Source organism: Pseudophryne corroboree, chromosome 1 (genome assembly GCF_028390025.1).
Source record: "Pseudophryne corroboree isolate aPseCor3 chromosome 1, aPseCor3.hap2, whole genome shotgun sequence".
In the NCBI taxonomy this organism is placed as follows: domain Eukaryota; kingdom Metazoa; phylum Chordata; class Amphibia; order Anura; family Myobatrachidae; genus Pseudophryne; species Pseudophryne corroboree.
Window position 1 is genome coordinate 179,387,982 of NC_086444.1, and position 23,197 is coordinate 179,411,178.

Genomic DNA, 23,197 nt, shown 5'->3' on the forward strand with positions numbered 1-23,197 from the left:
CGGATCGCATCTTCACATGCACCAGAGGATCCGTCTGTCGCCAAAAGCCAGGATCTGTGGTGGCTACAGATTTCTCACCTCGTCAAGGGTCAGAGGTTCGGAATTCAGAACTGGATTCTGTTAACCACGGACGCAAGCCTCAGAGGCTGGGCAGCAGTCACCCAGGGGGTGCAGTTTCAAGGAAGATGATCAAGTCAGGAAGTCAACCTTCCAATCAACATTCTGGAAATCGGACTTCCGGTTCCGGTTTCATGGAGTGAGGAGCTCCATGTCTGAGTTCCGTCTCACACCGCACGGCACTCACCTTTTACAAGGCTCTCACGCCTCCCTCCGGCTCCGTTGCCCTCCACACTGCCCCCGGCTTCACCAGCGGTCCGGATGGATCGATCCGCGGCCCCGCAAACGCCGCCCGCACTATCTCCCCAGCAGCCGCCGCAGACGTCACAGCCTCCACGCCAGGAGAAAAGGCGCGCTGCGGAGACCATGAAGCTGGACACCGCTGCAGAGAGCGCTCTTCCTCTACATAAAAAGCCCGCAGCAGAGGGGTATTCCGCAGGCGGTCATGTGAGTCCGGGCTCTGATGCCCCAGTTATCTATAAAGATGTGGTCGACGCCATTACAGCCACAATGTCCCCATTATTATCTAAAGCAGTGGCTGATATCACTGGCCAGCTGCAGCAACTCACACACAGGGTCTCTGAAACAGAGCAACACATTGCTGGAGTCTCTCATGAGGTTGATGACCTGCAACATTCAGTTAAACGCCTTACCAAAGAAAACTCAGCTTTGGAACAAGATCGACGATTTAGAAAATCGCTCGCGTCGTAATAACATTAGACTGGTTGGCCTCCCTGGATCTATCAAGGGGACTGCTTTGTCCCATTTTGTCCGCAACACTCTCCCCTCGCTCTTAGGCATAGAGACGGTTTGCCAAGACATGGTTATTGAGAGGGTCCACAGGGTGGGCCCAACACCGACCCCTAACAGGCCGAGACCACGTGTTACCCTGTTCCGCTGCCTGAACTATTTACATAAAACAGAAATTTGGTCAGCATCCCGCAAGGCGAAATCCCTATCCTGGGAAGGTCACAAACTTCACATATTTCAAGACTATTCTGCTGAGCTATCTAGGCCAGAAAGTCCTTCTCCCCTGTTTGCTCCCGTCTCGTGGCTGAAGGGCGCAAATTTGGCCTTTTGTACCCTGCTAGACTGCGCATATATGATGGTACTTCTTTTAAGGATTTCTCCAACCCCTCTGATGCTATGGCGTTTCTCCAGGAACTTGCTCATGCGAAAGATTCCGATATCTCTGATATTGCGGATTGACTTATAAGAACTTCTCTGGCTACACTCTATATGCTGATGCTATCACTTGCATGCTAGATAGACCCTCTGAATATTACAGTTTATTTTTTACATTCTGCAAAGTTCTGAGCATCTTAACAGTGCCTTTTTTATGCTCATTCCTACTATATTAGTATGTCATATAGCTAAATTCATATCTATATTTTTTCTTATACTTATGTTTATTACATGTTAACAGTGTGGAGGTCTCCGAGCCACAGTTACTTTACTCATGTGCCCGAGGGATGGGAATGGAGCTCTTATTCTCCCCCCGGATGTTTATTAATAATGTTTTCCTGATGTTTTGTGTGGGTCTAGGAAGTCTAGCGGCACTTCGCCTTGGGTGCCGACTTTCTCTCTCATTGGTTTCTGTACCCCCCTCCTTTCCCATTACCAGTCTCCCTCTCTTCTCCCTCCCTCTCCCACTGTGCGCTGTCCAATGTTCTCCTGATGTACATGATGTTGATGCAACGTGCTGGCTCTATGTTACAGCGGCCTACTTGCATTTCCCACTAGTTCCTTGAAACATGCCTGATCTATGCTGCGCCACTTGGAATGTTGGAGGCATTAACTCCCCGGCCAAGAGGAGAAAACTTCTGTTGTTTATACAGAAGAGCGGTGTAGATGTTGCATTCCTTCAAGAAACGCACCTGACTGCTTCTGAAACTACTAAATTAGGTATGTTTGGGTGGTCTGTTATGGCTTCGTCTTCTTACAATTCCAGAGCCCGTGGGGTAGTTACTTTAATACGACGCTCTCTCTCTTTTGAAGTTACACATAATACTTCTGATCCCAAAGGTCGATATGTTAGAACGTCTGCCACAATACTGGGTAAACAACTCACGTTAGCTAATATTTATGTCCCCACTCCCTATTCTAGGACCTACTTTCAGCAATTGATGACTCTCCTGACCCCCTTCATGGGCGATAATTTAATTATTGGGGGAGATTTTAATCTGGTCTCCTCAGCTTTGCTAGATAAATCTATGACACGCGGAACCCCAACGACCCTTCCCAAGGTAGGTGTTCCTTTCTTCTCAAAAACACTGCAGGTTGTGGATTTATGGCGAGCCTTACACCCCACCGATAGGGATTACACCTGTCTCTCAGCGGCTCATGGCACCCTCTCCCGCATAGACTACCTCTTTGTCTCCCATGCTCTGTTCCCCCTCATCACCGATTGCAACATAGCTCCCATTTCTCTCTCTGACCATGCGCTGGTCTCCGCCACAATTCACCTTCCTGACGAGCAGGGCTCCTCTAAACTATGGAAGTTTCCCTCCAGACTTAGACACTCCTCCACGTTTAAAACCATGTTGGGGGCTGCGTGGGATGATTTTAGCGCGTCTAACTCTGAGCACATTAGGGCTGACCCTTCTTTATTCTGGATGTCGGCAAAGGTTGTGCTCCGGGGGGCGATCATCTCGTTCACCGCAGTCTCTAACAAACGGTACTCGACCCACTACCTCTCACTACAGGATGCCCTATCCGTGGCATTTCAAACTTACAAACTGTCCCTGTCTGCCTCCACAAAACAAGCTTATCTTCTGTCCAAAACTAACTTCGAGGAATATCTGACTGTAATGGATGACAAATATCTCTTCTCGATCCATCACAAGTTTCACAGATTCGGAAATAAAACGGGGCGCCTGCTCTCTAACTTGCTACGAGGTACCTGCTCCCCGGCCACTGTCCATCCCCTCCGTACTCCTCAGGGTTCGTTGACTACCACCAATAAGCAAATAGCTCATATCATGCAAAATTTTTACAAGCATCTTTACTCTCCTACTTCTCCTGACGCTTCCTCTACTTCTCCTTCTACCTCTGGTACTCATTCCCTACCTCCCTTCTGGAATAGCCTCCCTTTCCCCACTCTCGGGCATGATATGATCTCGTCACTCCAAGCCCCTATCACCTCCATTGAGGTTCAAAAAGCGATTAGGCAATTAAAACTCAACAAGGCACCAGGCCCTGATGGTTATAGCGGCGACTTCTACAAGCTGCTGCTTCCTCGCATCAGCCCTATCCTTGTTGCTGTATTTAACTCAATACTGTCATCGAACTCCCCTACCCCGCATTTCAACTCAGCCGTTATTAAAGTCCTCCCCAAACCAGGCAGGGATCTTTCGCTCCCGGGCTCTTACCGTCCGATATCACTGCTCAATCTTGACTACAAGCTACTGGCCAAGACACTAGCAGAACGCCTTAAGGTGCTGCTTCCCCACATTATCCACCCAGATCAGACTGGGTTCATAACGGGCAGACACTCTGTAGTCAATGTGCGGAAAGTGATAGCGGCCCTTTATACTTGCAACAATCTTGCGTCCCCAGAAGGGTATGCCATAATCTCCCTAGATGCTGAAAAGGCCTTTGACCTCGTCGAATGGCCTCACTTGTATGCCACCCTGCGTCGTTTCCTTTTTCCAGACTCCTTCATTCACGCCATTAAGGCCCTTTACTCATCTCCCACCTCATATGTTTCTTGTAATGGGTTTCTGTCTGAAGCCTTCCCCATAGGAAGGGGCACAAGGCAGGGCTGCCCCCTCTCTCCCCTCCTCTTCGCCATCGCCCTTGAACCCCTAACTTTGGCCCTCAGGCAGTCTAAGACTTATAACGGCATTCATATTGGTGACATTGAGCTAAAGGTCGCTCTCTTCGCGGATGACATGTTGCTATTTATTTCTAATCCGTTCTCCTCCATACCTGTGATTATGCATATGATCTCAGATTTTGGGGTGACGGCGGGCTACAGGATCAATGTCACTAAATCTGAAATGCTACCAATCAACATTCCCCCTTCTGATCTTTCCTCTCTCACGCTTGCCTCTCCATTCAAGGTTACTCAGTCGCATTTTAAATATTTAGGTGTTAACATTCCCTGTGACCTATCTAAGGTCTATGATCTCAATTTCTCTCCAGTGATTAAAGATACACTTACCAGATTGGAGGGATGGATTAATTTGCCCCTCTCATTGTTGGGTAGAGTCGCGGTCCTTAAGTCTGTTATCTTCCCGAAAATATTCAACATTATCCAATCCCTCCCGATACGCCTACGTGATTCGGACGGGCATAGATTGCGAAAGGCGATGACCCGTTTTTTGTGGCAAGGGAAGAAACCTAAAATTGCTTTTTTTAAACTTGTGATGGATCGAGCAGTTGGTGGAGCAGGCGTCCCCGACCTTCTTACTTATTCCTTAGTGGTATTTCTCCGATACGCTGCAGACTGGCTGTTTGGACGAAGCACATATACTGACCTGGCCCTGGACTCTTCCATTTTCCACCCCTTCTCCCCTTGCACTCTATTACATTCTAAATGACCCTATATCCCCCCCTCCATTATGGAACACCCTCTCTTCAAAGATACTTACCTTAGCTGGGTGAAACTTCACAAAAAACTGCGCAGCGACCACACAGCTTCCCCATATGTAACTCTATGGGGAAATCCTTCATTCACTCCATCTCTTCACAATGCTCTTTTCCTCCGCTGGCGGGAGAGGGGGCTATGTTCAGCCACCCAGGTATTTGACCCCGGGGGCCACACCTCCCAGTTTACCACGCTGAGAGACAGGTACTCCCTCCCCTCCTCACACTTTTTCATGTTCCTTCAAACTAGGCATTATATCTCTTCCTTGAATCTTGAGTCCTATGTACCTATTCCCACTTCTCCTTTAGCAAAAGTCCTTAGGTATTGGGAATCTCATCCCTACAAACTGAAAAACATATACACTCTCATAGTCAATGACCCCGCCACGCCTCACATACAAAAATTGATTGCTTCTTGAAATAGCTTCATACGAATCTATCACTCAACACTTTATCTCTACCATGTCTACCTTGGGATCGGCCTATCTGCAAGAGGTACATCTCAAGTCCCTTCACAGAGCCTACCTCCCTCCCTGTATCCAATCGTACATCGACCTGTCTATCTCTGACAGATGCTCAAAATGCAGGGGGGCAAGAGCTGATTTCTTTCACTGTCTCTGGAATTGTACCAAGATTAGGCGTTTTTGGAATAAGTTTTTTGGGTTTATCAACAGCCATTTCTCGCTCTCCTTGAAACCCGACCCCTTAGCTTGTCTCTGCATAAATTTCAAAATGTGGAATGACATCAAGGGCCTCAATTCTTTGTTCCCCGTGTTCACTATGCTCTTTACGGTCGCGAAAAAGACGATCTTGAAACACTGGACTGTTAGATCTGCCCCATCACTAAGGGAAGTTTTAAAAATTATGCTACAAAATCTCTACCTAGACCGTAGGACCATGCAACTCCCTGGCCACCTAGGCCTTGTGAGCTATTATAGGAAGTGGGACCCTTATATCACCACTTTAGACCCATCGACTCACGCCACGTTTGTTCAGATCTTCGAAAACACTTCCTGGACAATGGTCAGATAATTTCGGAGCATAGGACCTCATATGTCTCTCCTCTGTCTCATCTCTCCCCCTTCAATTTCTCTCTCTCTCCCTCCCTATTGGATCTATGTCACCTACAAACCTGTCTTGGAGTTATGTAATATCTCACTATTTTAGGTATACTGTATTGCTTTCCTCTATATTTCCTTCTTCTCTCTCTTTTCCCTAACTTAGTGGCTTTAGGCCAACTCTCTCTCTTTACAGTTGCATTGTTTAAGTCTTGCCTTCAATATGCTTTATTAATGCACATGTTGCTACTTTCATCATGCTGTGTTTATCAATATGCCCACATACTCTGGAAGCGCCATTCCCCCCCCCCCCCCCTCCCCACCCCCTTCATCCACCCCTGCCCTTACTCTTTACCTGTTGAGCATTGTTCCTGCCTTCTTGAAGACAGGTGTAGTTGTACACTATTGTTCTTGGTCTGTTTCGGTCCAATATCATTGAGTATTCATTTATATTTGTTTTGACCTTCTATTGACTGTCAGAATTATCATTCTGTCCATGTATTCACCTTTACTGACAAAAAACTGTAATAAAACAGTTTAAAAAAACATTCTGGAAATCAGAGCCATATACAACACCCTTCTGCAGGCCTCATATCTTCGTCAAGATCGGGCCATTCAGGTCCAGTCGGACAATGTGACGGCAGTGACGTACATAAACCGACAAGGCAGAACGAAAAGCAGAGCAGCAATGTCAGAGGTGTCAAGAATTCTCCTCTGGGCAGGAAAAAACGCTGTGGCATTGTCGGCGGTCTTCATTCCGGGAGTAGACAACTGGGAAGCAGACTTCCTCAGCAGAAACGACCTGCACCCGGGGGAGTGGGGTCTTCACCCAGAAGTGTTCAGGTGCTTGACACGTCATTGGGGATATTTACAAATTGACATGATGACCTCTTGTCTCAACAAGTAGGTCAAGCGGTATTGTTCCAAGTCAAGAGACCCAGACACAGTGGCGGAAGACGCTCTGACGACTCCATGGGTCTATCAGATGGTGTACGTGTTTCCTCCACTTCCTCTGATCCCAAGAATTCTAAAAAGAATAAAAAGGGAAAAGGTTCAAGCAATACTCATTGCTCCGGACTGGCCAAGAAGGGCCTGGTACGCGGACCTTCTGCAGATGATCCTCGAATATCTGTGGTCTCTACCTCTTCGCGAGGATCTTCTGCAACAGGGCCGTTCGTCTATTAGGACTTACCGCGGCTACGTTTGATGGCATGGAAGTTAAACTAGCCAGAAGGGATCCCTAACAAGGTTATCTCGACTATGATCCAAGCCAGGAAGGGGGTGACGTCTAAACATTACCACCGTATTTGGAAGAAATACGTCTCTTGGTGTGAGAGCAGAAATTATTCTGCAGTGGAATTTCATCTGGCACGTTTCCTGCTTTTTCTTCAGGCAGCTGTGGATGTGGGCCTACGTCTGGCTCCATAAAAGTCCAGATTTCGGACTTGTCTATTTTCTATCAAAAACAATTGGCTTCTCTCCCTGAGGTCCAGACATTCTTGAAAGGTGTTCTGCACATCCAACCTCCCTTTGTGCCTCCCACGGCACCTTGGTATCTCAATTTGGTGCTGCAGTTCCTCCAATTGGACTGGTTTGAGCCGTTACAGGAGGTGGACGTAAAATATCTTACGTGGAATACCGTCACACTGTTGGCCTTGGCTTCAGCATGACTTTTGTCGGAGCTGGCGATTTTGTCTCACAAAAGCCTCTATTTAATTTTCCATGAGGACAGAGCTGAACTCAGAAGTCGTCAGCAATTTCTTCCTAAAGTGGTGTCTGCGTTTTACATCAACTAACCTATTGTGGTTCCGATTGTCTCCGACACCTCCGCTACTTCAAAGTATTTTTGGATGTTGTGAGGGCTTTGAAGGTGTATGTAAAGCAAACAGCTCGTCACAGAAAATCGGACTCGCTGTTTTGTTCTTTATGATCCCAATAAAATTGGGTGTCCTGTTTCAAAGCAGTCCATTGCACGCTGGATCAGGCTCACTATCTAGCATGCTTTTTCCACGGCAGGTTTGCCATGTCCAAAATCTGTACAGGCCCACTCTACTTTGTCGGTGGGTTCTTCCTGGGAGGCTGCCCGGGGTGTCTCGGCTTTACAGCTCTGCCGAGCGGCTACTTGGTCTGGTTCGAACACGTTTGCTAAGTTCTACAAGTTCGATACTATGGCCTCTGAGGACCTTCAGTTTGGTAAATCAGTTCTGCAGGAACCTCAGCACTCTCCCACCTGGTTTGGGAGCTTTGGTACATCCCCATGGTGCTAAATGGAACTCCAGTATCCTCTAGGACGTAAGAGAAAATAGGATTTTAATTACCTACCGGTTAATACTTTTCTCGTAGTTCGTAGAGGATACTGGGCGCCCGCCCGGTGCTTCATTCTTCCTGCACTGTTACTTGGTTAAGTATTGTTATTTGGTTCAGCTGTCGCTGTTCCTGTTTCAAGTTTGTTTAGCATAGCTTTCCTCTTGTTTGTGTGTGCTTGTTCGGAATCTCATCACTATCCTTTTATATCCTTCTCTCAAAGTATGTCAGTCTCCTCGGGCACAGTTTCCTAGACTGAGTCTGGTAGGAGGGGCATAGAGGGAGGAGCCAGCCCACACTATCAAATTCTTAAAGTGCCCATGGCTCCTAGTGGACCCGTCTATACCCCATGGTACTACGAGAAAAAGATTTACCTTTAGGTAATTTAAAATCCTACAAACTGGTCTGGCTGCAGGCTTGCTTCTGAGATCCCTGAAGGTAGAGGTCTCTGCACTCTCTATTTTTTACTTACGGACATGTAGATGTTTTCCTAGGGGGTCATTCGACTGAAACCACCTTTTGTTACCCCCACGGCTCTGTGGGATTTGAATTTGGTTCTTTCCTTCTTGCAATCTTCTTAGTTTGAACCTCTAGAAGCAGCTGAGCTGAAGTACCTTTGAAGGTGGTGCTTCTCCTTGCACTGGCGTTGGCCAGCAGGTTCTCTGAACTAGGGGCGCTTTCATATTGCCCTCTGTATCTGAGTTTCCATGCGGAAGAGCGGAGCTTTGCACACAAATGTTTTTTTCTGATGAAGGGAGTCTCTGCTTTTTTATATAAACCAGCCCAATGTTATATCGGGGGTTTACCTTCCTCGGGTTCCCTGGATGTTGTATGGGCTCTACGTATCTATGTGAACAAGACATTTTCTCTGCGAAAGACAGACTCGCTGTTCATCCTTTATGATGCTGCTACTTTAGCTCGTTGAATAAGGCTGGCCATTCAACAGGCCTATGTGGCTTCCTCTCGTGATCTCCCGACTTCTATTTCTGCGCACTCCACACGTTCTGTGGGATCCTCGTGGGCGGCTGCTAGTGGGGTTTTTGCTGGCGCAGTTCTGTCGGGAGGCTACTTGGTCGGGACAGCATACCTTCATCAGTCTTTACTGGTTTTATACCTTTGCGGCCACGGATTCTCAGTTTGTCCATTCTTTGTTGCAGGGTTCTTGGCGCTTTGCCGTCCGTGATGGGAACTCTTTCATGAGCCTCCAGTGTCCCCTAGTGGATGAAGGAGAAAACTGGATGTTGGTACTTACTGATAAATCCCTTTCTCCGATTCCACAGGGAACACTGCGCTGTTTCTTCCTGCCGTAGTGAGTAGGATTATTTGTTGTGACTGTGGGGGAGATGTACTAAGCAGTGAAAAGAGTGGAGAAGTGAGCCAGTGGAGAGTTTGCCCATGGCAACCAATCATCATTGAAGTAACATTTCTCATTTACATACTATAAAATCATGCAGAGCAGCTGATTGGTGCCAGGGGCAACTTCTCCATTTGCTCACTTCTCCACTCTTTTCACTGCTTAGTACATCTGCTCATGTATAAGTTCTTACAGTTTATGTTTGCCTTTCACAAGTTCACTGTGTTACTGTTTTATGTGTTTTCTTGTTTCACCTCCTCCTCTGTAGTTTGTTCTCTCCGTCTCTCCTTGGACTCCGTTTCTCTAACTGGTCTGGAGGGGGGGGGGGGGCATAGAGGGGGATGAGGAGCCGGTCACACTTCTAAAATTTAAAGTGCCGGCTCCACTTAATCACCCATCTATATCCCATAAGCCTCCAGTGTCCCCTGTGGAATCTTAGAAAGGGATTTATCGGTAAGTACCAAAATCCAGTTGTCTTTAGTCTATAAATTTGCTAGGAACTAGTAACAGCACTGAGGCGTGAAGCCTCTAATTGCTAGAAAATGTATGGCTTAATGAGACTAATTCAGATGCGGTTGGAAAGCGGCTCTAGTATGCAAACCAGACAATGTTTTCTTACTGCGCATGCATCAGAGCTGCAGAGCACATGTGCAGCAAGTAAGTTGCAATTGCGGTCGCAGTGAGGAATTAGTCACAAAGTGAGTGACAGGAAGACAACTTTAGGGATGCGAACGAGAAGTGGGAGTTGCGATCTTACATGCTACTGGAGAGCAGCTCAGCCTGAGCGTCCTCAGAAGCACTCAGACTCTGCAACATGACCCGATATGTGACGATGGTACCGATGTATCAACAATTATACACTGTTGGACAGAAATGTTGCGAAAGCAGTCGGCGTCACTATGCTCAGGTTAGCTTCTGCCCATACTAGCATATAATCACAAATTGCGGGATTCCAGCAGTCGAAATACCGGTGCCGGAATGCCGACACTACTTGGAATGTCGACACTTGTTTCCCGAATAGGTTCATAAGCCCGGCGCCGGAATCCCGACCGAGCGTGTGCTGCAATGACTGAGAAGTAAGCCGTGGAGGGGAGGGGGAGGTTAGGTTTAGGCTACGGGGGAGGGGTTAGGGTTAGGCTGCTGGGAGGGAACGTTAGCTTTAGGCTTTGGGGACGGTGGGTTAGGTTTAGGCACACACTGGGAGGGTTAGGGTTAGGCATGGGGAGTGTGTTACGTTTAGACACCACCAGGAAGGGTTGGGTTTAGGCTGTGGGGGGAAGGTGGTGTTAGGTTTAGGCTGCTACAGTGGAGGGTTAGGAGGCTATTGGGGGAAGGTAAGTATTTTTACATTCCACTTTTGAGATTCTCAACATCTGGATGCCGCGGACGGTATTCTAACTGCCGGAATCCCGAACGCCAGTTTATCAATCCCAACCCTGAAATTGCATATGGCAAAAGATATCATTAGCAAGACCAACCACATTGATTTAATGAATTAGGCCCAATTTTGGCTTATTCCATAATGGCTGACGGATCTGTAGTGAGAGACTTGTACAATCCTCCTTGACCTGAAGGGATTTGCTATAGAAAATAAAACAGAAACAAACAAAACACTTTCCACTTAGCCCATCCCTTTATTCATAAGGAGCTGATCTGTCTAATAAACAGAAATCTGCTGATATCAGTGCTATCTTATGCTGTTCTGAATGTATACGTTGTTTTGGAACACAGTGGCTCCAGTCACAGAAAATGTCTTTAGGTTTTTTTTTTTTTTTTTTGCCCTTTCAGTCTTGAATAGCTTTTGTATGACCTTTAATTCAAGTAAACACTTATCATTTTAGATTAATGACTTGGTGTTTAATTATACATTTTTTTTTTAAACGTAATTTCATGACTTTTAAAGAGAAAGTAATGCCAATATTTGACATTTACAAATAAAGTCTGTACATAGCTAAACTAAATAGCGTTGATGTACGAGTGGGAGTATGTTTAGTGGTCTAAACGGTGTTTAGTTATCATGTCAAAATTCAGAATGTCAACATATTCAGCAGGGGTGTAGCCAGAACTTTGTGGGCCCCATAGCAACATTTTGAAGCAGCCCCCGTCCCAGTGCTCTCTGCAGCAGTTAATTTTATGCCCCATAATAGTGCCCTAGTTCATTTTCTGAACCATAGTAGAGCCTTATTTAATGTTATGCCCCATAGTAGTGCCCTAGTTTCTATTATGAATCGTAGTAGTGCTTCAGTTCACCCTATATTACATTTCAGAGCTGCCAGTACACATTATGCTGCACAGTAGCCCCAATTCACATTATGATATATAGTGCTCCCCGTTCATATTGTGCCTCATTACAGTGCCCCAGTTCATATTCTATAACATTAACAAAAAAAGTTTGAAAGGACCGCTACGCACCACCCAATGGCGAAAACTGTATATAACACATGTAACTGTGACAGGGAAGGTTGGCCCCTCTCAGCTCTGGGCCCCTTAGCAGCTGCACTGCCTACACCTATGGTAGCTACACCCTTGATATTCAGTCATAATGTCGACATGTTCAAAATGTTGACCTTAAGCTGAACCACTTTATGAACATATGGGCGTTAAGGTTAGGATAAATAGTACCGTTGACATCCTCGCTGAGGACATTTTGAGCATGTTGACGTTGTCATTCCGGTGTCGGCATTCTGAACATTGACACCTGTCTAAGTAGGTACACCATGTTCTCTTTAACTCCTTTGGAGCAGGTTTCCATGTTGGGAGTGGGGGGTGCTTCTCTAACAGAACAGACACGGCAGCTGACAGCTCGGCAGACTTTCCTTGTGTACGTGTTGTATTGGTTGATTCATGCACATGGGAATACCTCCCAGCTGTCCCAATTTTGGCGGGACAGTCCAGTTTTTCACGGTCTGTTCCGCTGCCCCTCCGCGGATCACAGTGTCCTCCATCTATTCCCCGGAAAAGAGGGACAGGGGGCATGGTCAGCAGCTCACTGAGCGCTGTTCGTGCCCCCATAGTGATGAAAACAGGGGCATGGCTTGCTACCTGCGACGCCCCACCCCCTAATTACGCACGAAGATGCCCCTCATTGGGAAACAGAGAAGTTGGGGGGTATTCATGGGTAAAGCCAATGAAGTCACACTAGGGTATTCAATTATCCGCAAATTCGCGGCAATTTTTCGCGCCAATCGGGCGAAAATTGCTGCGAAAACGCTCCGTTTTTCGACCTATTTAATTCCAAACGGGTTTCACCTGAAAATTCTTGCAGTGAAAAGTGCAGGTGAAAATGGGGAAATCAGCCTGTACCCCCAAAAATGCTAAACTAACATAGGAAAACAGAAGAGAAGTGTATTAGAGATCACATTAGAGAGTTTTTGGGGACTTAAATTGTGTGAAATGGCTGTTAAATGCATTTTTTTTAAAATGCAATAAAACGATAGAAAGCAAGTTTTTTTTAGCAAAATAAATGCTCATTAAATTTGGGGTACATGAAAATGGGTATAAGTATATATTTGGGTCATTTTAGGGTACTTTAAAAAAAAAGTGGAAACAGACCGATTACTCCCATCTGCAAGCCTGAAAACACCTGTCCCACTCATAAAGCACTCCAATATACCTGTCCCATACCTTGAACCCCAATTTCCATCACTTTGTACTTTTTCACCCCAAAAATGACATGTCATTATTGGCCAATTAAAAATAATTAAAACCCTCAACGTGCCTAATTAGTCATTAAGGGGGGTGTCCCAGGAGTTCTGTACCATATCCAAACATTTTTACCTTAAAATAGTGACTTTTCCCAACTTTTCACCTGCTTCAGAGTAGGTGAAGTGAAATTAGTGAATAAATTATCACCGATAAATTTTCCAGGAAAATTGAATAGGCTGTAATTGCGTTTCGCAGGAAAAGTCCGGTTTTTCGCGCGAAAACCGGACTTTTCACGTCACGCGAAAAGTCCGTTATCGCTGCTAATTGAATATACCCCACAGTAGGTTAAATTACAAGTTATATTTTAATTTTTCCCTATAACAAAACTCACTTTGACTAAAAAGGTTGCGGGAGCTTTAGCTGTATGTAATGGAAGGGGGGGTGTTTGCTGTACTTTGCTGCTCTGTGGTGGTATGTTGGTTTAAAACTGAATTTTATCTGCATGGTTCAAATTTGGAAGCGTTAATTGTACGGTTTAGTGGTCCTCTTTACTGGCTTTCCTATTAAGTTTAAGGAAAATAATACATTTAGATATTGTCTTTGTAGGTTTTTTGTATATTTTCAACATTCTACCAGTGCAGTACAGGCAGTACCCAATACAATATTGCTTTATGTAGAAGGACTTCTCATACATATATGGATGTGTAAGCGGTCTGAGAACAAACATAGGTGACATGACTGTGTCACAGTAGTTTCACAAAAAGTCTTGTATTTTTGCCTGCAGGGGAGTGATGAAGGATACTTGAGTAAAACTTGCTACCAAACAAGATCTATTGGTAAGGAAATAAGCCATTTAAAGGAAGGTGACGATGACCAGCCATCTTCTACCAGTATGGAGGTGAGTCTTATAAATCATGCTATTAGTGTGAGTTTTGGTTCAGATTTCTCAGTTATACAGTATATGCTGTGTAGACAGGGAGTTAATACTGTTTTTAATGCCTATTGCACAGATCTGAAAACAGGGGCTACTACGTTATGCCGGTGCTTGGAATCCCTGCGCCCAGCATACCGGCGCCGGGATCCCGATCGCCGGCATGCAGGCAACAGGGTGAGCGCAAAAGAGCCCCTTGCGGGCACGGTGGGTGGTATTTATTCTCCCTCCACTGGCGTCGTGGACACCCCAAGAGGGAGAATAGTTGTTGGTATGCCGGCTGTCGGGATTCCGGTGTCGGTATGTTGAGCACCGGGATCCCGACAGCCGGCATATCATATGCCTCCCCTGAAAATACAGGTGGTGGTGATCTTTATTCCCTATGCCACTACATCTCCCCTATTCACACAATGCTCAATAGTATTGATGCTGGCTAGAATGTGAACGTATGCAGCCGGCATGGTATTTGCTCATTATTGAAGCTTCAATTGTATGTAGCACATACTTTATGGCTCTACCACAATGCACTTACCTAAGTGCATGGAGGTTGTCGCTTTTGCGAATGCTCTTCCTAATCATTTGAGGTTTGGAAATGCACTTGTATCAAAAGTATGTGTTCCTTTACAGTGCTGCCTATTATCACTTCTGAACCACCCCAGTGTGCCTCCTAAAGTAATTATTTTCCTGCAATGTGATACCTCCTAAAGTACTGCTTCTCCTGCAATGTGATGCCTCCTAAAGTAATTATTTTCCTACAATGTGATGTCTCCTAAAGTACTGCTTTGCCTACAATGTGATGCCACCTAAAGTACTGCCTTTCCTACAGTGTGATGCCTCCTAAAGTAATGATTTATGTGAGTTAAATACATTGGGGTGGATTCAATTCAGCGTAATGATAATACTGCTGGGAAGGAGCTCCTGGAGCTTTTCAATTCAGCGCGCTGTTATATTAGAGAATGCTGGTACTCGCACCTTACACCGGGTGTTTAGTTGTAGTAACCGTCATTCTCCGATTTAAGTGGCCCGCCGCAATGCTGTTTGTGCCACACTAGTTTTGGCTGAAATGCTGCAGCCGAATTGAATAGCTTGATGCTGTTATGAGCATGCTGAATTGAATCGACCCCATTGCGAGAGGTGTAGTGCATGTGGTCCATCTCTGTTACATCCTCAACATTTCTCTAACGTCCTAAGTGGATGCTGGGGACTCCGTAAGGACCATGGGGATTAGCGGCTCCGCAGGAGACTGGGCACAACTATAAAGAAAGCTTTTAGACTACTGGTGTGCACTGGCTCCTCCCACTAAGACCCTCCTCCAGACCTCAGTTAGATTCTTGTGCCCGGCCGAGCTGGATGCACACTAGGGGCTCTCCTGAGCACCTAGAAAGAAAGTATATTTAGGTTTTCTCTGACGTCCTAGTGGATGCTGGGAACTCCGAAAGGACCATGGGGAATAGCGGCTCCGCAGGAGACTGGGCACAACTAAAGAAAGCTTTTAGGTCACCTGGTGTGCACTGGCTCCTCCCACCATGACCCTCCTCCAAGCCTCAGTTAGATTTTGTGCCCGGCCGAGGTTGGATGCACACTAGGGGCTCTCCTGAGCTTCTAAAAAGAAAGTATATAATTAGGTTTTTTATTTTACAGTGAGACCTGCTGGCAACAGGGTCACTGCAGCGAAGGACTAAGGGGAGAAGAAGCGAACCTACCTGCTTGCAGCTAGCTTGGGCTTCTTAGGCTACTGGACACCATTAGCTCCAGAGGGATCGACCGCATGGAACTGGCCTTGGTGTTCGGTCCCGGAGCCGCGCCGCCGTCCCCCTTACAGAGCCAGAAGCAAGAAGAGGTCCGGAAAATCGGCGGCAGAAGACATCAGTCTTCACCAAGGTAGCGCACAGCACTGCAGCTGTGCGCCATTGCTCCTCATACACACTTCACACTCCGGTCACTGAGGGTGCAGGGCGCTAGGGGGGGGCGCCCTGAGCAGCAATAAAAACACCTTGGCTGGCAAAAATACCACAATATATAGCCCCAGAGGCTATATATGTGATAATTACCCCTGCCAGAATCCATAAAAAAGCGGGAGAAAAGTCAGCGAAAAAGGGGCGGAGCTATCTCCCTCAGCACACTGGCGCCATTTCTCCCTCACAGTTCCGCTGGAAGGAAGCTCCCTGGCTCTCCCCTGCAGTCTACACTACAGAAAAGGGTAAAAAAGAGAGGGGGGGCACTAAATTTAGGCGCAGTATATATAACAGCAGCTATAGGGGACATAATTCAGTTAGTCCCTGCATTATATAGCGCTCTGGTGTGTGCTGGCATACTCTCACTCTGTCTCCCCAAAGGGCTTTTGTGGGTCCTGTCCTCTGTTAGAGCATTCCCTGTGTGTGTGCGGTGTGTCGGTACGGCTGTGTCGACATGTTTGATGAGGATAATGATGTGGAGGCGGAGCAGATGCCTATAGAAGGGATGTCACCCCCTGCGGGGCAGACACCTGAGTGGATGGACTTATGGAAGGAATTGCGTGCACGTGTCGACTCCTTACACAAAAAATTTGACGACATGCCAAATGCGGGACAGCCGGCTTCTCAACTCGTGCCTGTCCAGGCGTCTCAAAGGCCATCGGGGGCTCTAAAACGCCCGCTACCTCAGATAGCAGACGCGGAAGTCGACACGGATACTGACACCAGTGTCGACGACGATGAGTCTAGTCTAATGTCCACTAAGGCCATTCGTTGCATGATTGAAGCAATGAAAGAGGTGTTACAAATTTCTGATATAAACCCAGGTACCACTAAAAAGGGTATTATGTTTGGGGAGAAAAAACTACCCGTAGTTTTTCCCCCATCAGAAGAATTAAATGAAGTGTGTGAAGAAGCGTGGGCTTTCCCTGATAAAAGATTGGTAATCTCTAAGAAGTTACTAATGGCGTTCCCTTTCCCGTCAGAGGATAGGTCACGTTGGGAGACACCCCCTAGGGTGGATAAAGCGCTCACACGTTTGTCTAAAAAGGTGGCACTACCGTCTCCGGATACGGCCGCCCTCAAGGAACCTGCTGATAGAAAGCAGGAGGCGATCCTGAAGTCTGTATATACACACTCAGGCATTATACTTAGACCAGCTATTGCGTCAGCATGGATGTGCAGTGCTGCCGCTACGTGGTCAGATTCCCTGTCAGAAAATATTGACACCCTAGACAGGGACACTATTCTGCTAACCATAGAGCATATAAAAGACTCAGTCTTATACATGAGAGATGCACAGAGGGAGATCTGCCGGCTGGCATCTAAAATAAGTGCATTGTCCATTTCTGCTAGGAGAGGCTTATGGACTCGCCAGTGGACAGGGGATGCAGATTCAAAAAGGCACATGGAAGTTTTGCCTTATAAGGGTGAGGAGTTATTTGGGGATGGTCTCTCGGACCTAGTTTCCACAGCAACTGCTGGGAAGTCAGCATTTTTACCCCATGTTCCCTCACAGCCTAAAAAGGCGCCGTTTTATCAGGTACAGTCCTTTCGGACTCAGAAAAACAGGCGTGGAAAAGGCGGGTCCTTTCTGTCCAGAGGCAGAGGTAGGGGAAAAAGGCTGCAACAAACAGCAGGTTCCCAGGAGCAAAAGTCCTCCCCCGCTTCTTCCAAGTCCGCCGCATGACGGTGGGGCTCCACAGGCGGCCCAGGTACGGTGGGGGGCCGCCTCAAAAATTTCAGCGATCAGTGGGCTCGCTCACAGGTGGATCCCTGGATCCTGCAAATAGTATCTCAAGGGTACAAACTGGAATTCGAGGCGTCTCCACCCCACCGGTTCCTAAAATCTGCCTTGCCGATTACTCCTTCAGACAGGGAGGCTGTGCTAGCGGCAATTCACAAGCTGTATTCCCAGCAGGTGATAATCAAGGTGCCCCTACTTCAACAAGGACGGGGTTACTATTCCACACTGTTTGTGGTACCGAAACCAGACGGTTCGGTGAGACCCATTTTAAATTTGAAATCCTTGAACACATACATAAAAAAATTCAAGTTCAAGATGGAATCGCTCAGGGCGGTTATTGCAAGCCTGGACGAGGGGGATTGCATGGTATCCCTGGACATCAAGGATGCTTACCTGCATGTCCCCATTTACTATCCTCACCAGGAGTACCTCAGATTTGTGGTACAGGATTGCCATTACCAATTCCAGACGCTGCCGTTTGGACTCTCCACGGCACCGAGGGTGTTTACCAAGGTAATGGCGGAAATGATGATACTCCTTCGAAAAAAGGGAGTTTTAATTATCCCGTACTTGGACGATCTCCTAATAAAGGCGAGGTCCAAGGAGCAGTTGTTGGTGGGAGTAGCACTATCTCAGGAGGTGCTACACCAGTACGGTTGGATTCTGAATATTCCAAAATCACAGCTGGTTCCGACGACACGTCTACTGTTCCTGGGTATGATTCTGGATACAGTCCAGAAAAAAGTGTTTCTCCCGGAGGAGAAAGCCAAGGAGCTGTCATCTCTAGTCAGAGACCTCCTGAAACCAAAACAGGTATCGGTGCATCACTGCACGCGGGTCCTGGGAAAGATGGTGGCTTCTTACGAAGCAATTCCTTTCGGCAGGTTCCATGCCAGAATCTTTCAGTGGGACCTGTTGGACCAATGGTCCGGATCGCATCTTCAGATGCAACGCCTAATAACCCTGTCTCCAAGAACCAGGGTGTCTCTGCTGTGGTGGCTGCAGAGTGCTCATCTTCTAGAGGGCCGCAGATTCGGCATACAGGACTGGGTCCTGGTGACCACGGATGCCAGCCTTCGAGGCTGGGGGGCAGTCACACAGGGAAGAAACTTCCAAGGACTATGGTCGAGTCAGGAGACTTCCCTACACATAAATATTCTGGAACTAAGGGCCATTTACAATGCCCTAAGTCAGGCAAAATCCCTGCTTCTACACCAGCCGGTACTGATCCAGTCAGACAACATCACGGCAGTCGCCCATGTAAATCGACAGGGCGGCACAAGAAGCAGGATGGCAATGGCAGAAGCCACAAGGATTCTCCGATGGGCGGAAAATCACGTACTAGCACTGTCAGCAGTGTTCATTCCGGGAGTGGACAACTGGAAAGCAGACTTTCTCAGCAGGCACGACCTCCACCCGGGAGAGTGGGGACTTCTTCCAGAAGTCTTCACGCTGATTGTAAATCGATGGGAACGGCCACAGGTGGACATGATGGCGTACCGCCTAAACAAAAAACTAGAGAGATATTGCGCCAGGTCAAGGGACCCTCAGGCGATAGCTGTGGACGCTCTAGTGACACCGTGGGTGTACCAGTCGGTTTATGTGTTCCCTCCTCTGCCTCTCATACCAAGGGTACTGAGAATAATAAGAAAACGAGGAGTAAGAACAATACTCGTGGTTCCGGATTGGCCAAGACGAGCATGGTACCCGGAACTTCAAGAGATGATCTCAGAGGACCCATGGCCTCTGCCGCTCAGACAGGACCTGCTGCAGCAGGCGCCCTGTCTGTTCCAAGACTTACCGCGGCTGCGTTTGACGGCATGGCGGTTGAACGCCGGATCCTGAAGGAAAAGGGCATTCCGGAGGAAGTCATTCCTACGCTGATTAAAGCCAGGAAAGATGTAACTGCAAAGCATTATCACCGCATATGGCGGAAATATGTTGCTTGGTGTGAGGCCAAAAAGGCCCCAACAGAGGAATTTCAACTAGGTCGATTTCTGCATTTCCTACAAGCAGGAGTGACTATGGGCCTGAAATTAGGCTCCATTAAGGTACAGATCTCGGCTCTGTCGATTTTCTTCCAGAAAGAACTAGCTTCACTACCTGAAGTTCAGACGTTTGTGAAAGGAGTGCTGCATATTCAGCCCCCGTTTGTGCCTCCAGTGGCACCTTGGGATCTCAACGTGGTGTTGAGTTTCATAAAATCACATTGGTTTGAGCCACTTAAAACCGTGGATCTAAAATATCTCACGTGGAAAGTGGTCATGTTATTGGCCTTGGCTTCAGCCAGGCGTGTGTCAGAATTGGCAGCTTTGTCATGTAAAAGCCCTTATCTGATTTTCCATATGGATAGGGCGGAATTGAGGACTCGTCCCCAGTTTCTCCCTAAGGTGGTATCAGCTTTTCACTTGAACCAACCTATTGTGGTGCCTGCGGCTACTAGGGACTTGGAGGATTCCAAGTTACTGGACGTAGTCAGGGCCTTGAAAATTTATGTTTCCAGGACGGCTAGAGTCAGGAAAACTGACTCGCTATTTATCCTGTATGCTCCCAACAAACTGGGTGCTCCTGCTTCTAAGCAGACTATTGCTCGCTGGATTTGTAGCACAATTCAGCTGGCGCATTCTGCGGCTGGACTGCCGCATCCTAAATCAGTAAAAGCCCATTCCACAAGGAAGGTGGGCTCATCTTGGGCGGCTGCCCGAGGGGTCTCGGCTTTACAACTTTGCCGAGCTGCTACTTGGTCAGGGGCAAACACATTTGCAAAATTCTACAAATTTGATACCCTGGCTGAGGAGGACCTTGAGTTCTCTCATTCGGTGCTGCAGAGTCATCCGCACTCTCCCGCCCGTTTGGGAGCTTTGGTATAATCCCCATGGTCCTTTCGGAGTTCCCAGCATCCACTAGGACGTCAGAGAAAATAAGATTTTACTCACCGGTAAATCTATTTCTCGTAGTCCGTAGTGGATGCTGGGCGCCCATCCCAAGTGCGGATTGTCTGCAATACTTGTACATAGTTATTCTTAACTAAAGGGTTATTGTTGAGCCATCTGTTGAGAGGCTCAGTTGTTTTCATTCTGTTAAACTGGGTATAGTTTCACGAGTTATACGGTGTGATTGGTGTGGCTGGTATGAGTCTTACCCGGGATTCAAAATCCTTCCTTATTATGTCAGCTCGTCCAGGCACAGTGTCCTAACTGAGGCTTGGAGGAGGGTCATGGTGGGAGGAGCCAGTGCACACCAGGTGACCTAAAAGCTTTCTTTAGTTGTGCCCAGTCTCCTGCGGAGCCGCTATTTCCCATGGTCCTTTCGGAGTTCCCAGCATCCACTACGGACTGCGAGAAATAGATTTACCGGTGAGTAAAATCTTATTTTTTATTTTCAGTGAGATCTGCTGGCAACAGACTCACTGCAGCGAGGGACTAAGGGGAGAAGAAGCGAACCTACCTAACAGGTGGTAGTTTGGGCTTCTTAGGCTACTGGACACCATTAGCTCCAGAGGGATCGACCGCAGGACCCGACCTTGGTGTTCGTTCCCGGAGCCGCGCCGCCGTCCCCCTTACAGAGCCAGAAGCACGAAGAAGGTCCTGAAAATCGGCGGCAGAAGACTTCGGTCTTCACCAAGGTAGCGCACAGCACTGCAGCTGTGCGCCATTGCTCCTCATGTACACCTCACACTTCGGTCACTGATGGGTGCAGGGCGCTGGGGGGGGGGGGGGGGGCGCCCTGAGGGCAATAAATAACACCTTGGCTGGCAAAATATACATCATATATAGTCCCAGAGGCTATATAGATGTAAAATTACCCCTGCCAGTTTCACAGAAAAAGCGGGAGAAAGTCCGCCGAAAAGGGGGCGGGGCTTCTCCCTCAGCACACTGGCGCCATTTTTCCCTCACAGTTCCGCTGGAAGGAAGCTCCCTGACTCTCCCCTGCAGTCTGAGAATACTACAGAAGGGTAAAAAAGAGAGGGGGGGGCACTAAATTTAGGCGCAGTATAGATATATATATATATGTAATATATATAAAAAAGCAGCTATAGGGAAAACACTCATTGATAGTGGGATCCCAGTGTTATATAGCGCTCTGGTGTGTGCTGGCATACTCTCTCTCTGTCTCCCCAAAGGGCTTTGTGGGGTCCTGTCCTCTGTCAGAGCATTCCCTGTGTGTTTGCGGTGTGTCGGTACGGCTGTGTCGACATGTTTGATGAGGAGGCTTATGTGGATGCGGAGCAGATGCCTGTAAATGTGATGTCACCCCCTGCGGGGTCGACACCTGAGTGGATGGTGCTGTGGAAGGAATTATGTGATAGTGTCGACTCCTTACATAAAAGGTTTGACGACATACCTAATGTGGGACAGCCGGCTTCTCAGCCTGTGCCTGCCCAGGCGTCTCAAAAACCATCAGGGGCTCTAAAACGCCCGCTACCTCAGATGGTTGACACAGATGTCGACACGGATACTGACTCCAGTGTCGACGACGAAGAGACTAATGTGACTTCCAGTAGGGCCACACGTTACATGATTGAGGCAATGAAAAATGTGTTGCATATTTCTGATGTTACCCCCGGTACCACAAAAAAGGGTATAATGTTTGGAGAGAAAAAACTACCAGTAGCTTTTCCTCCATCTGAAGAGTTAAATGAAGTGTGTGAAGAAGCGTGGGCTTCCCCTGATAAAAAGATGGTAATTTCTAAGAGGTTACTAATGGCGTACCCTTTCCCGCCAGAGGATAGGTCACGCTGGGAAACATCCCCTAGGGTGGATAAAGCGCTCACACGCTTATCAAAGAAGGTGGCACTACCGTCTCCGGATACGGCCGCCCTGAAGGAATCTGCTGATAGAAAGCAGGAGGCTATCCTGAAATCTATATATACACACACAGGTGTGATACTGAGACCGGCTATAGCTTCAGCTTGGATGTGCAGCGCTGCTGCTGCGTGGTCAGATTCCCTGTCAGAAAATATAGATACCCTAGACAGGGACACTATTTTGCTAAACGTAGAGCATATAAAAGACGCACTTTTATACATGAGGGATGCACAGAGGGATATTTGCCGGCTGGCATCCAAAATTAGTGCAATGTCCATTTCTGCCAGGAGAGGGTTATGGATTCGGCAGTGGACAGGTGATGCAGATTCCAAACGACACATGGAAGTTCTGCCTTATAAGGGTGAGGAATTGTTCGGGGATGGTCTCTCGGACCTCGTTTCCACAGCAACAGCTGGGAAGTCTACATTTTTACCCCATGTTCCCTCACAATCAAAGAAAGCACCGTATTATCAGGTACAGTCCTTTCGGCCCAATAGGGGCAAGCGGGTTAAAGGCGCGTCCTTTCTGCCCAGAGGCAGAGGTAGAGGGAAAAAGCTGCAGCATACAGCCAGTTCCCAGGAGCAAAAGTCCTCCCCCGCTTCCTCTAAGTCCACAGCATGACGCTGGGGCTCCACAGGCGGAGCCAGGTACGGTGGGGGCCCGTCTCAAAAATTTCAGCAATCAGTGGGCT

The 23,197-nt window shown here is 47.5% G+C and overlaps 1 protein-coding gene across 6 annotated transcripts in view; it reads left to right on the forward strand.

Annotated features, from left to right (window-relative positions):
• The window catches only part of ATG10 (autophagy related 10), a 418,616-nt gene that overhangs the window by 154,689 nt on the left and 240,730 nt on the right, over window positions 1-23,197 (forward strand). For all 6 annotated transcript variants that reach the window (XM_063963934.1, XM_063963933.1, XM_063963935.1 and 3 more), the window contains exon 3: window positions 13,853-13,966. In XM_063963934.1, the coding sequence (XP_063820004.1) occupies window positions 13,853-13,966 (114 nt within the window). The remainder of the gene's footprint in view (window positions 1-13,852; window positions 13,967-23,197) is intronic.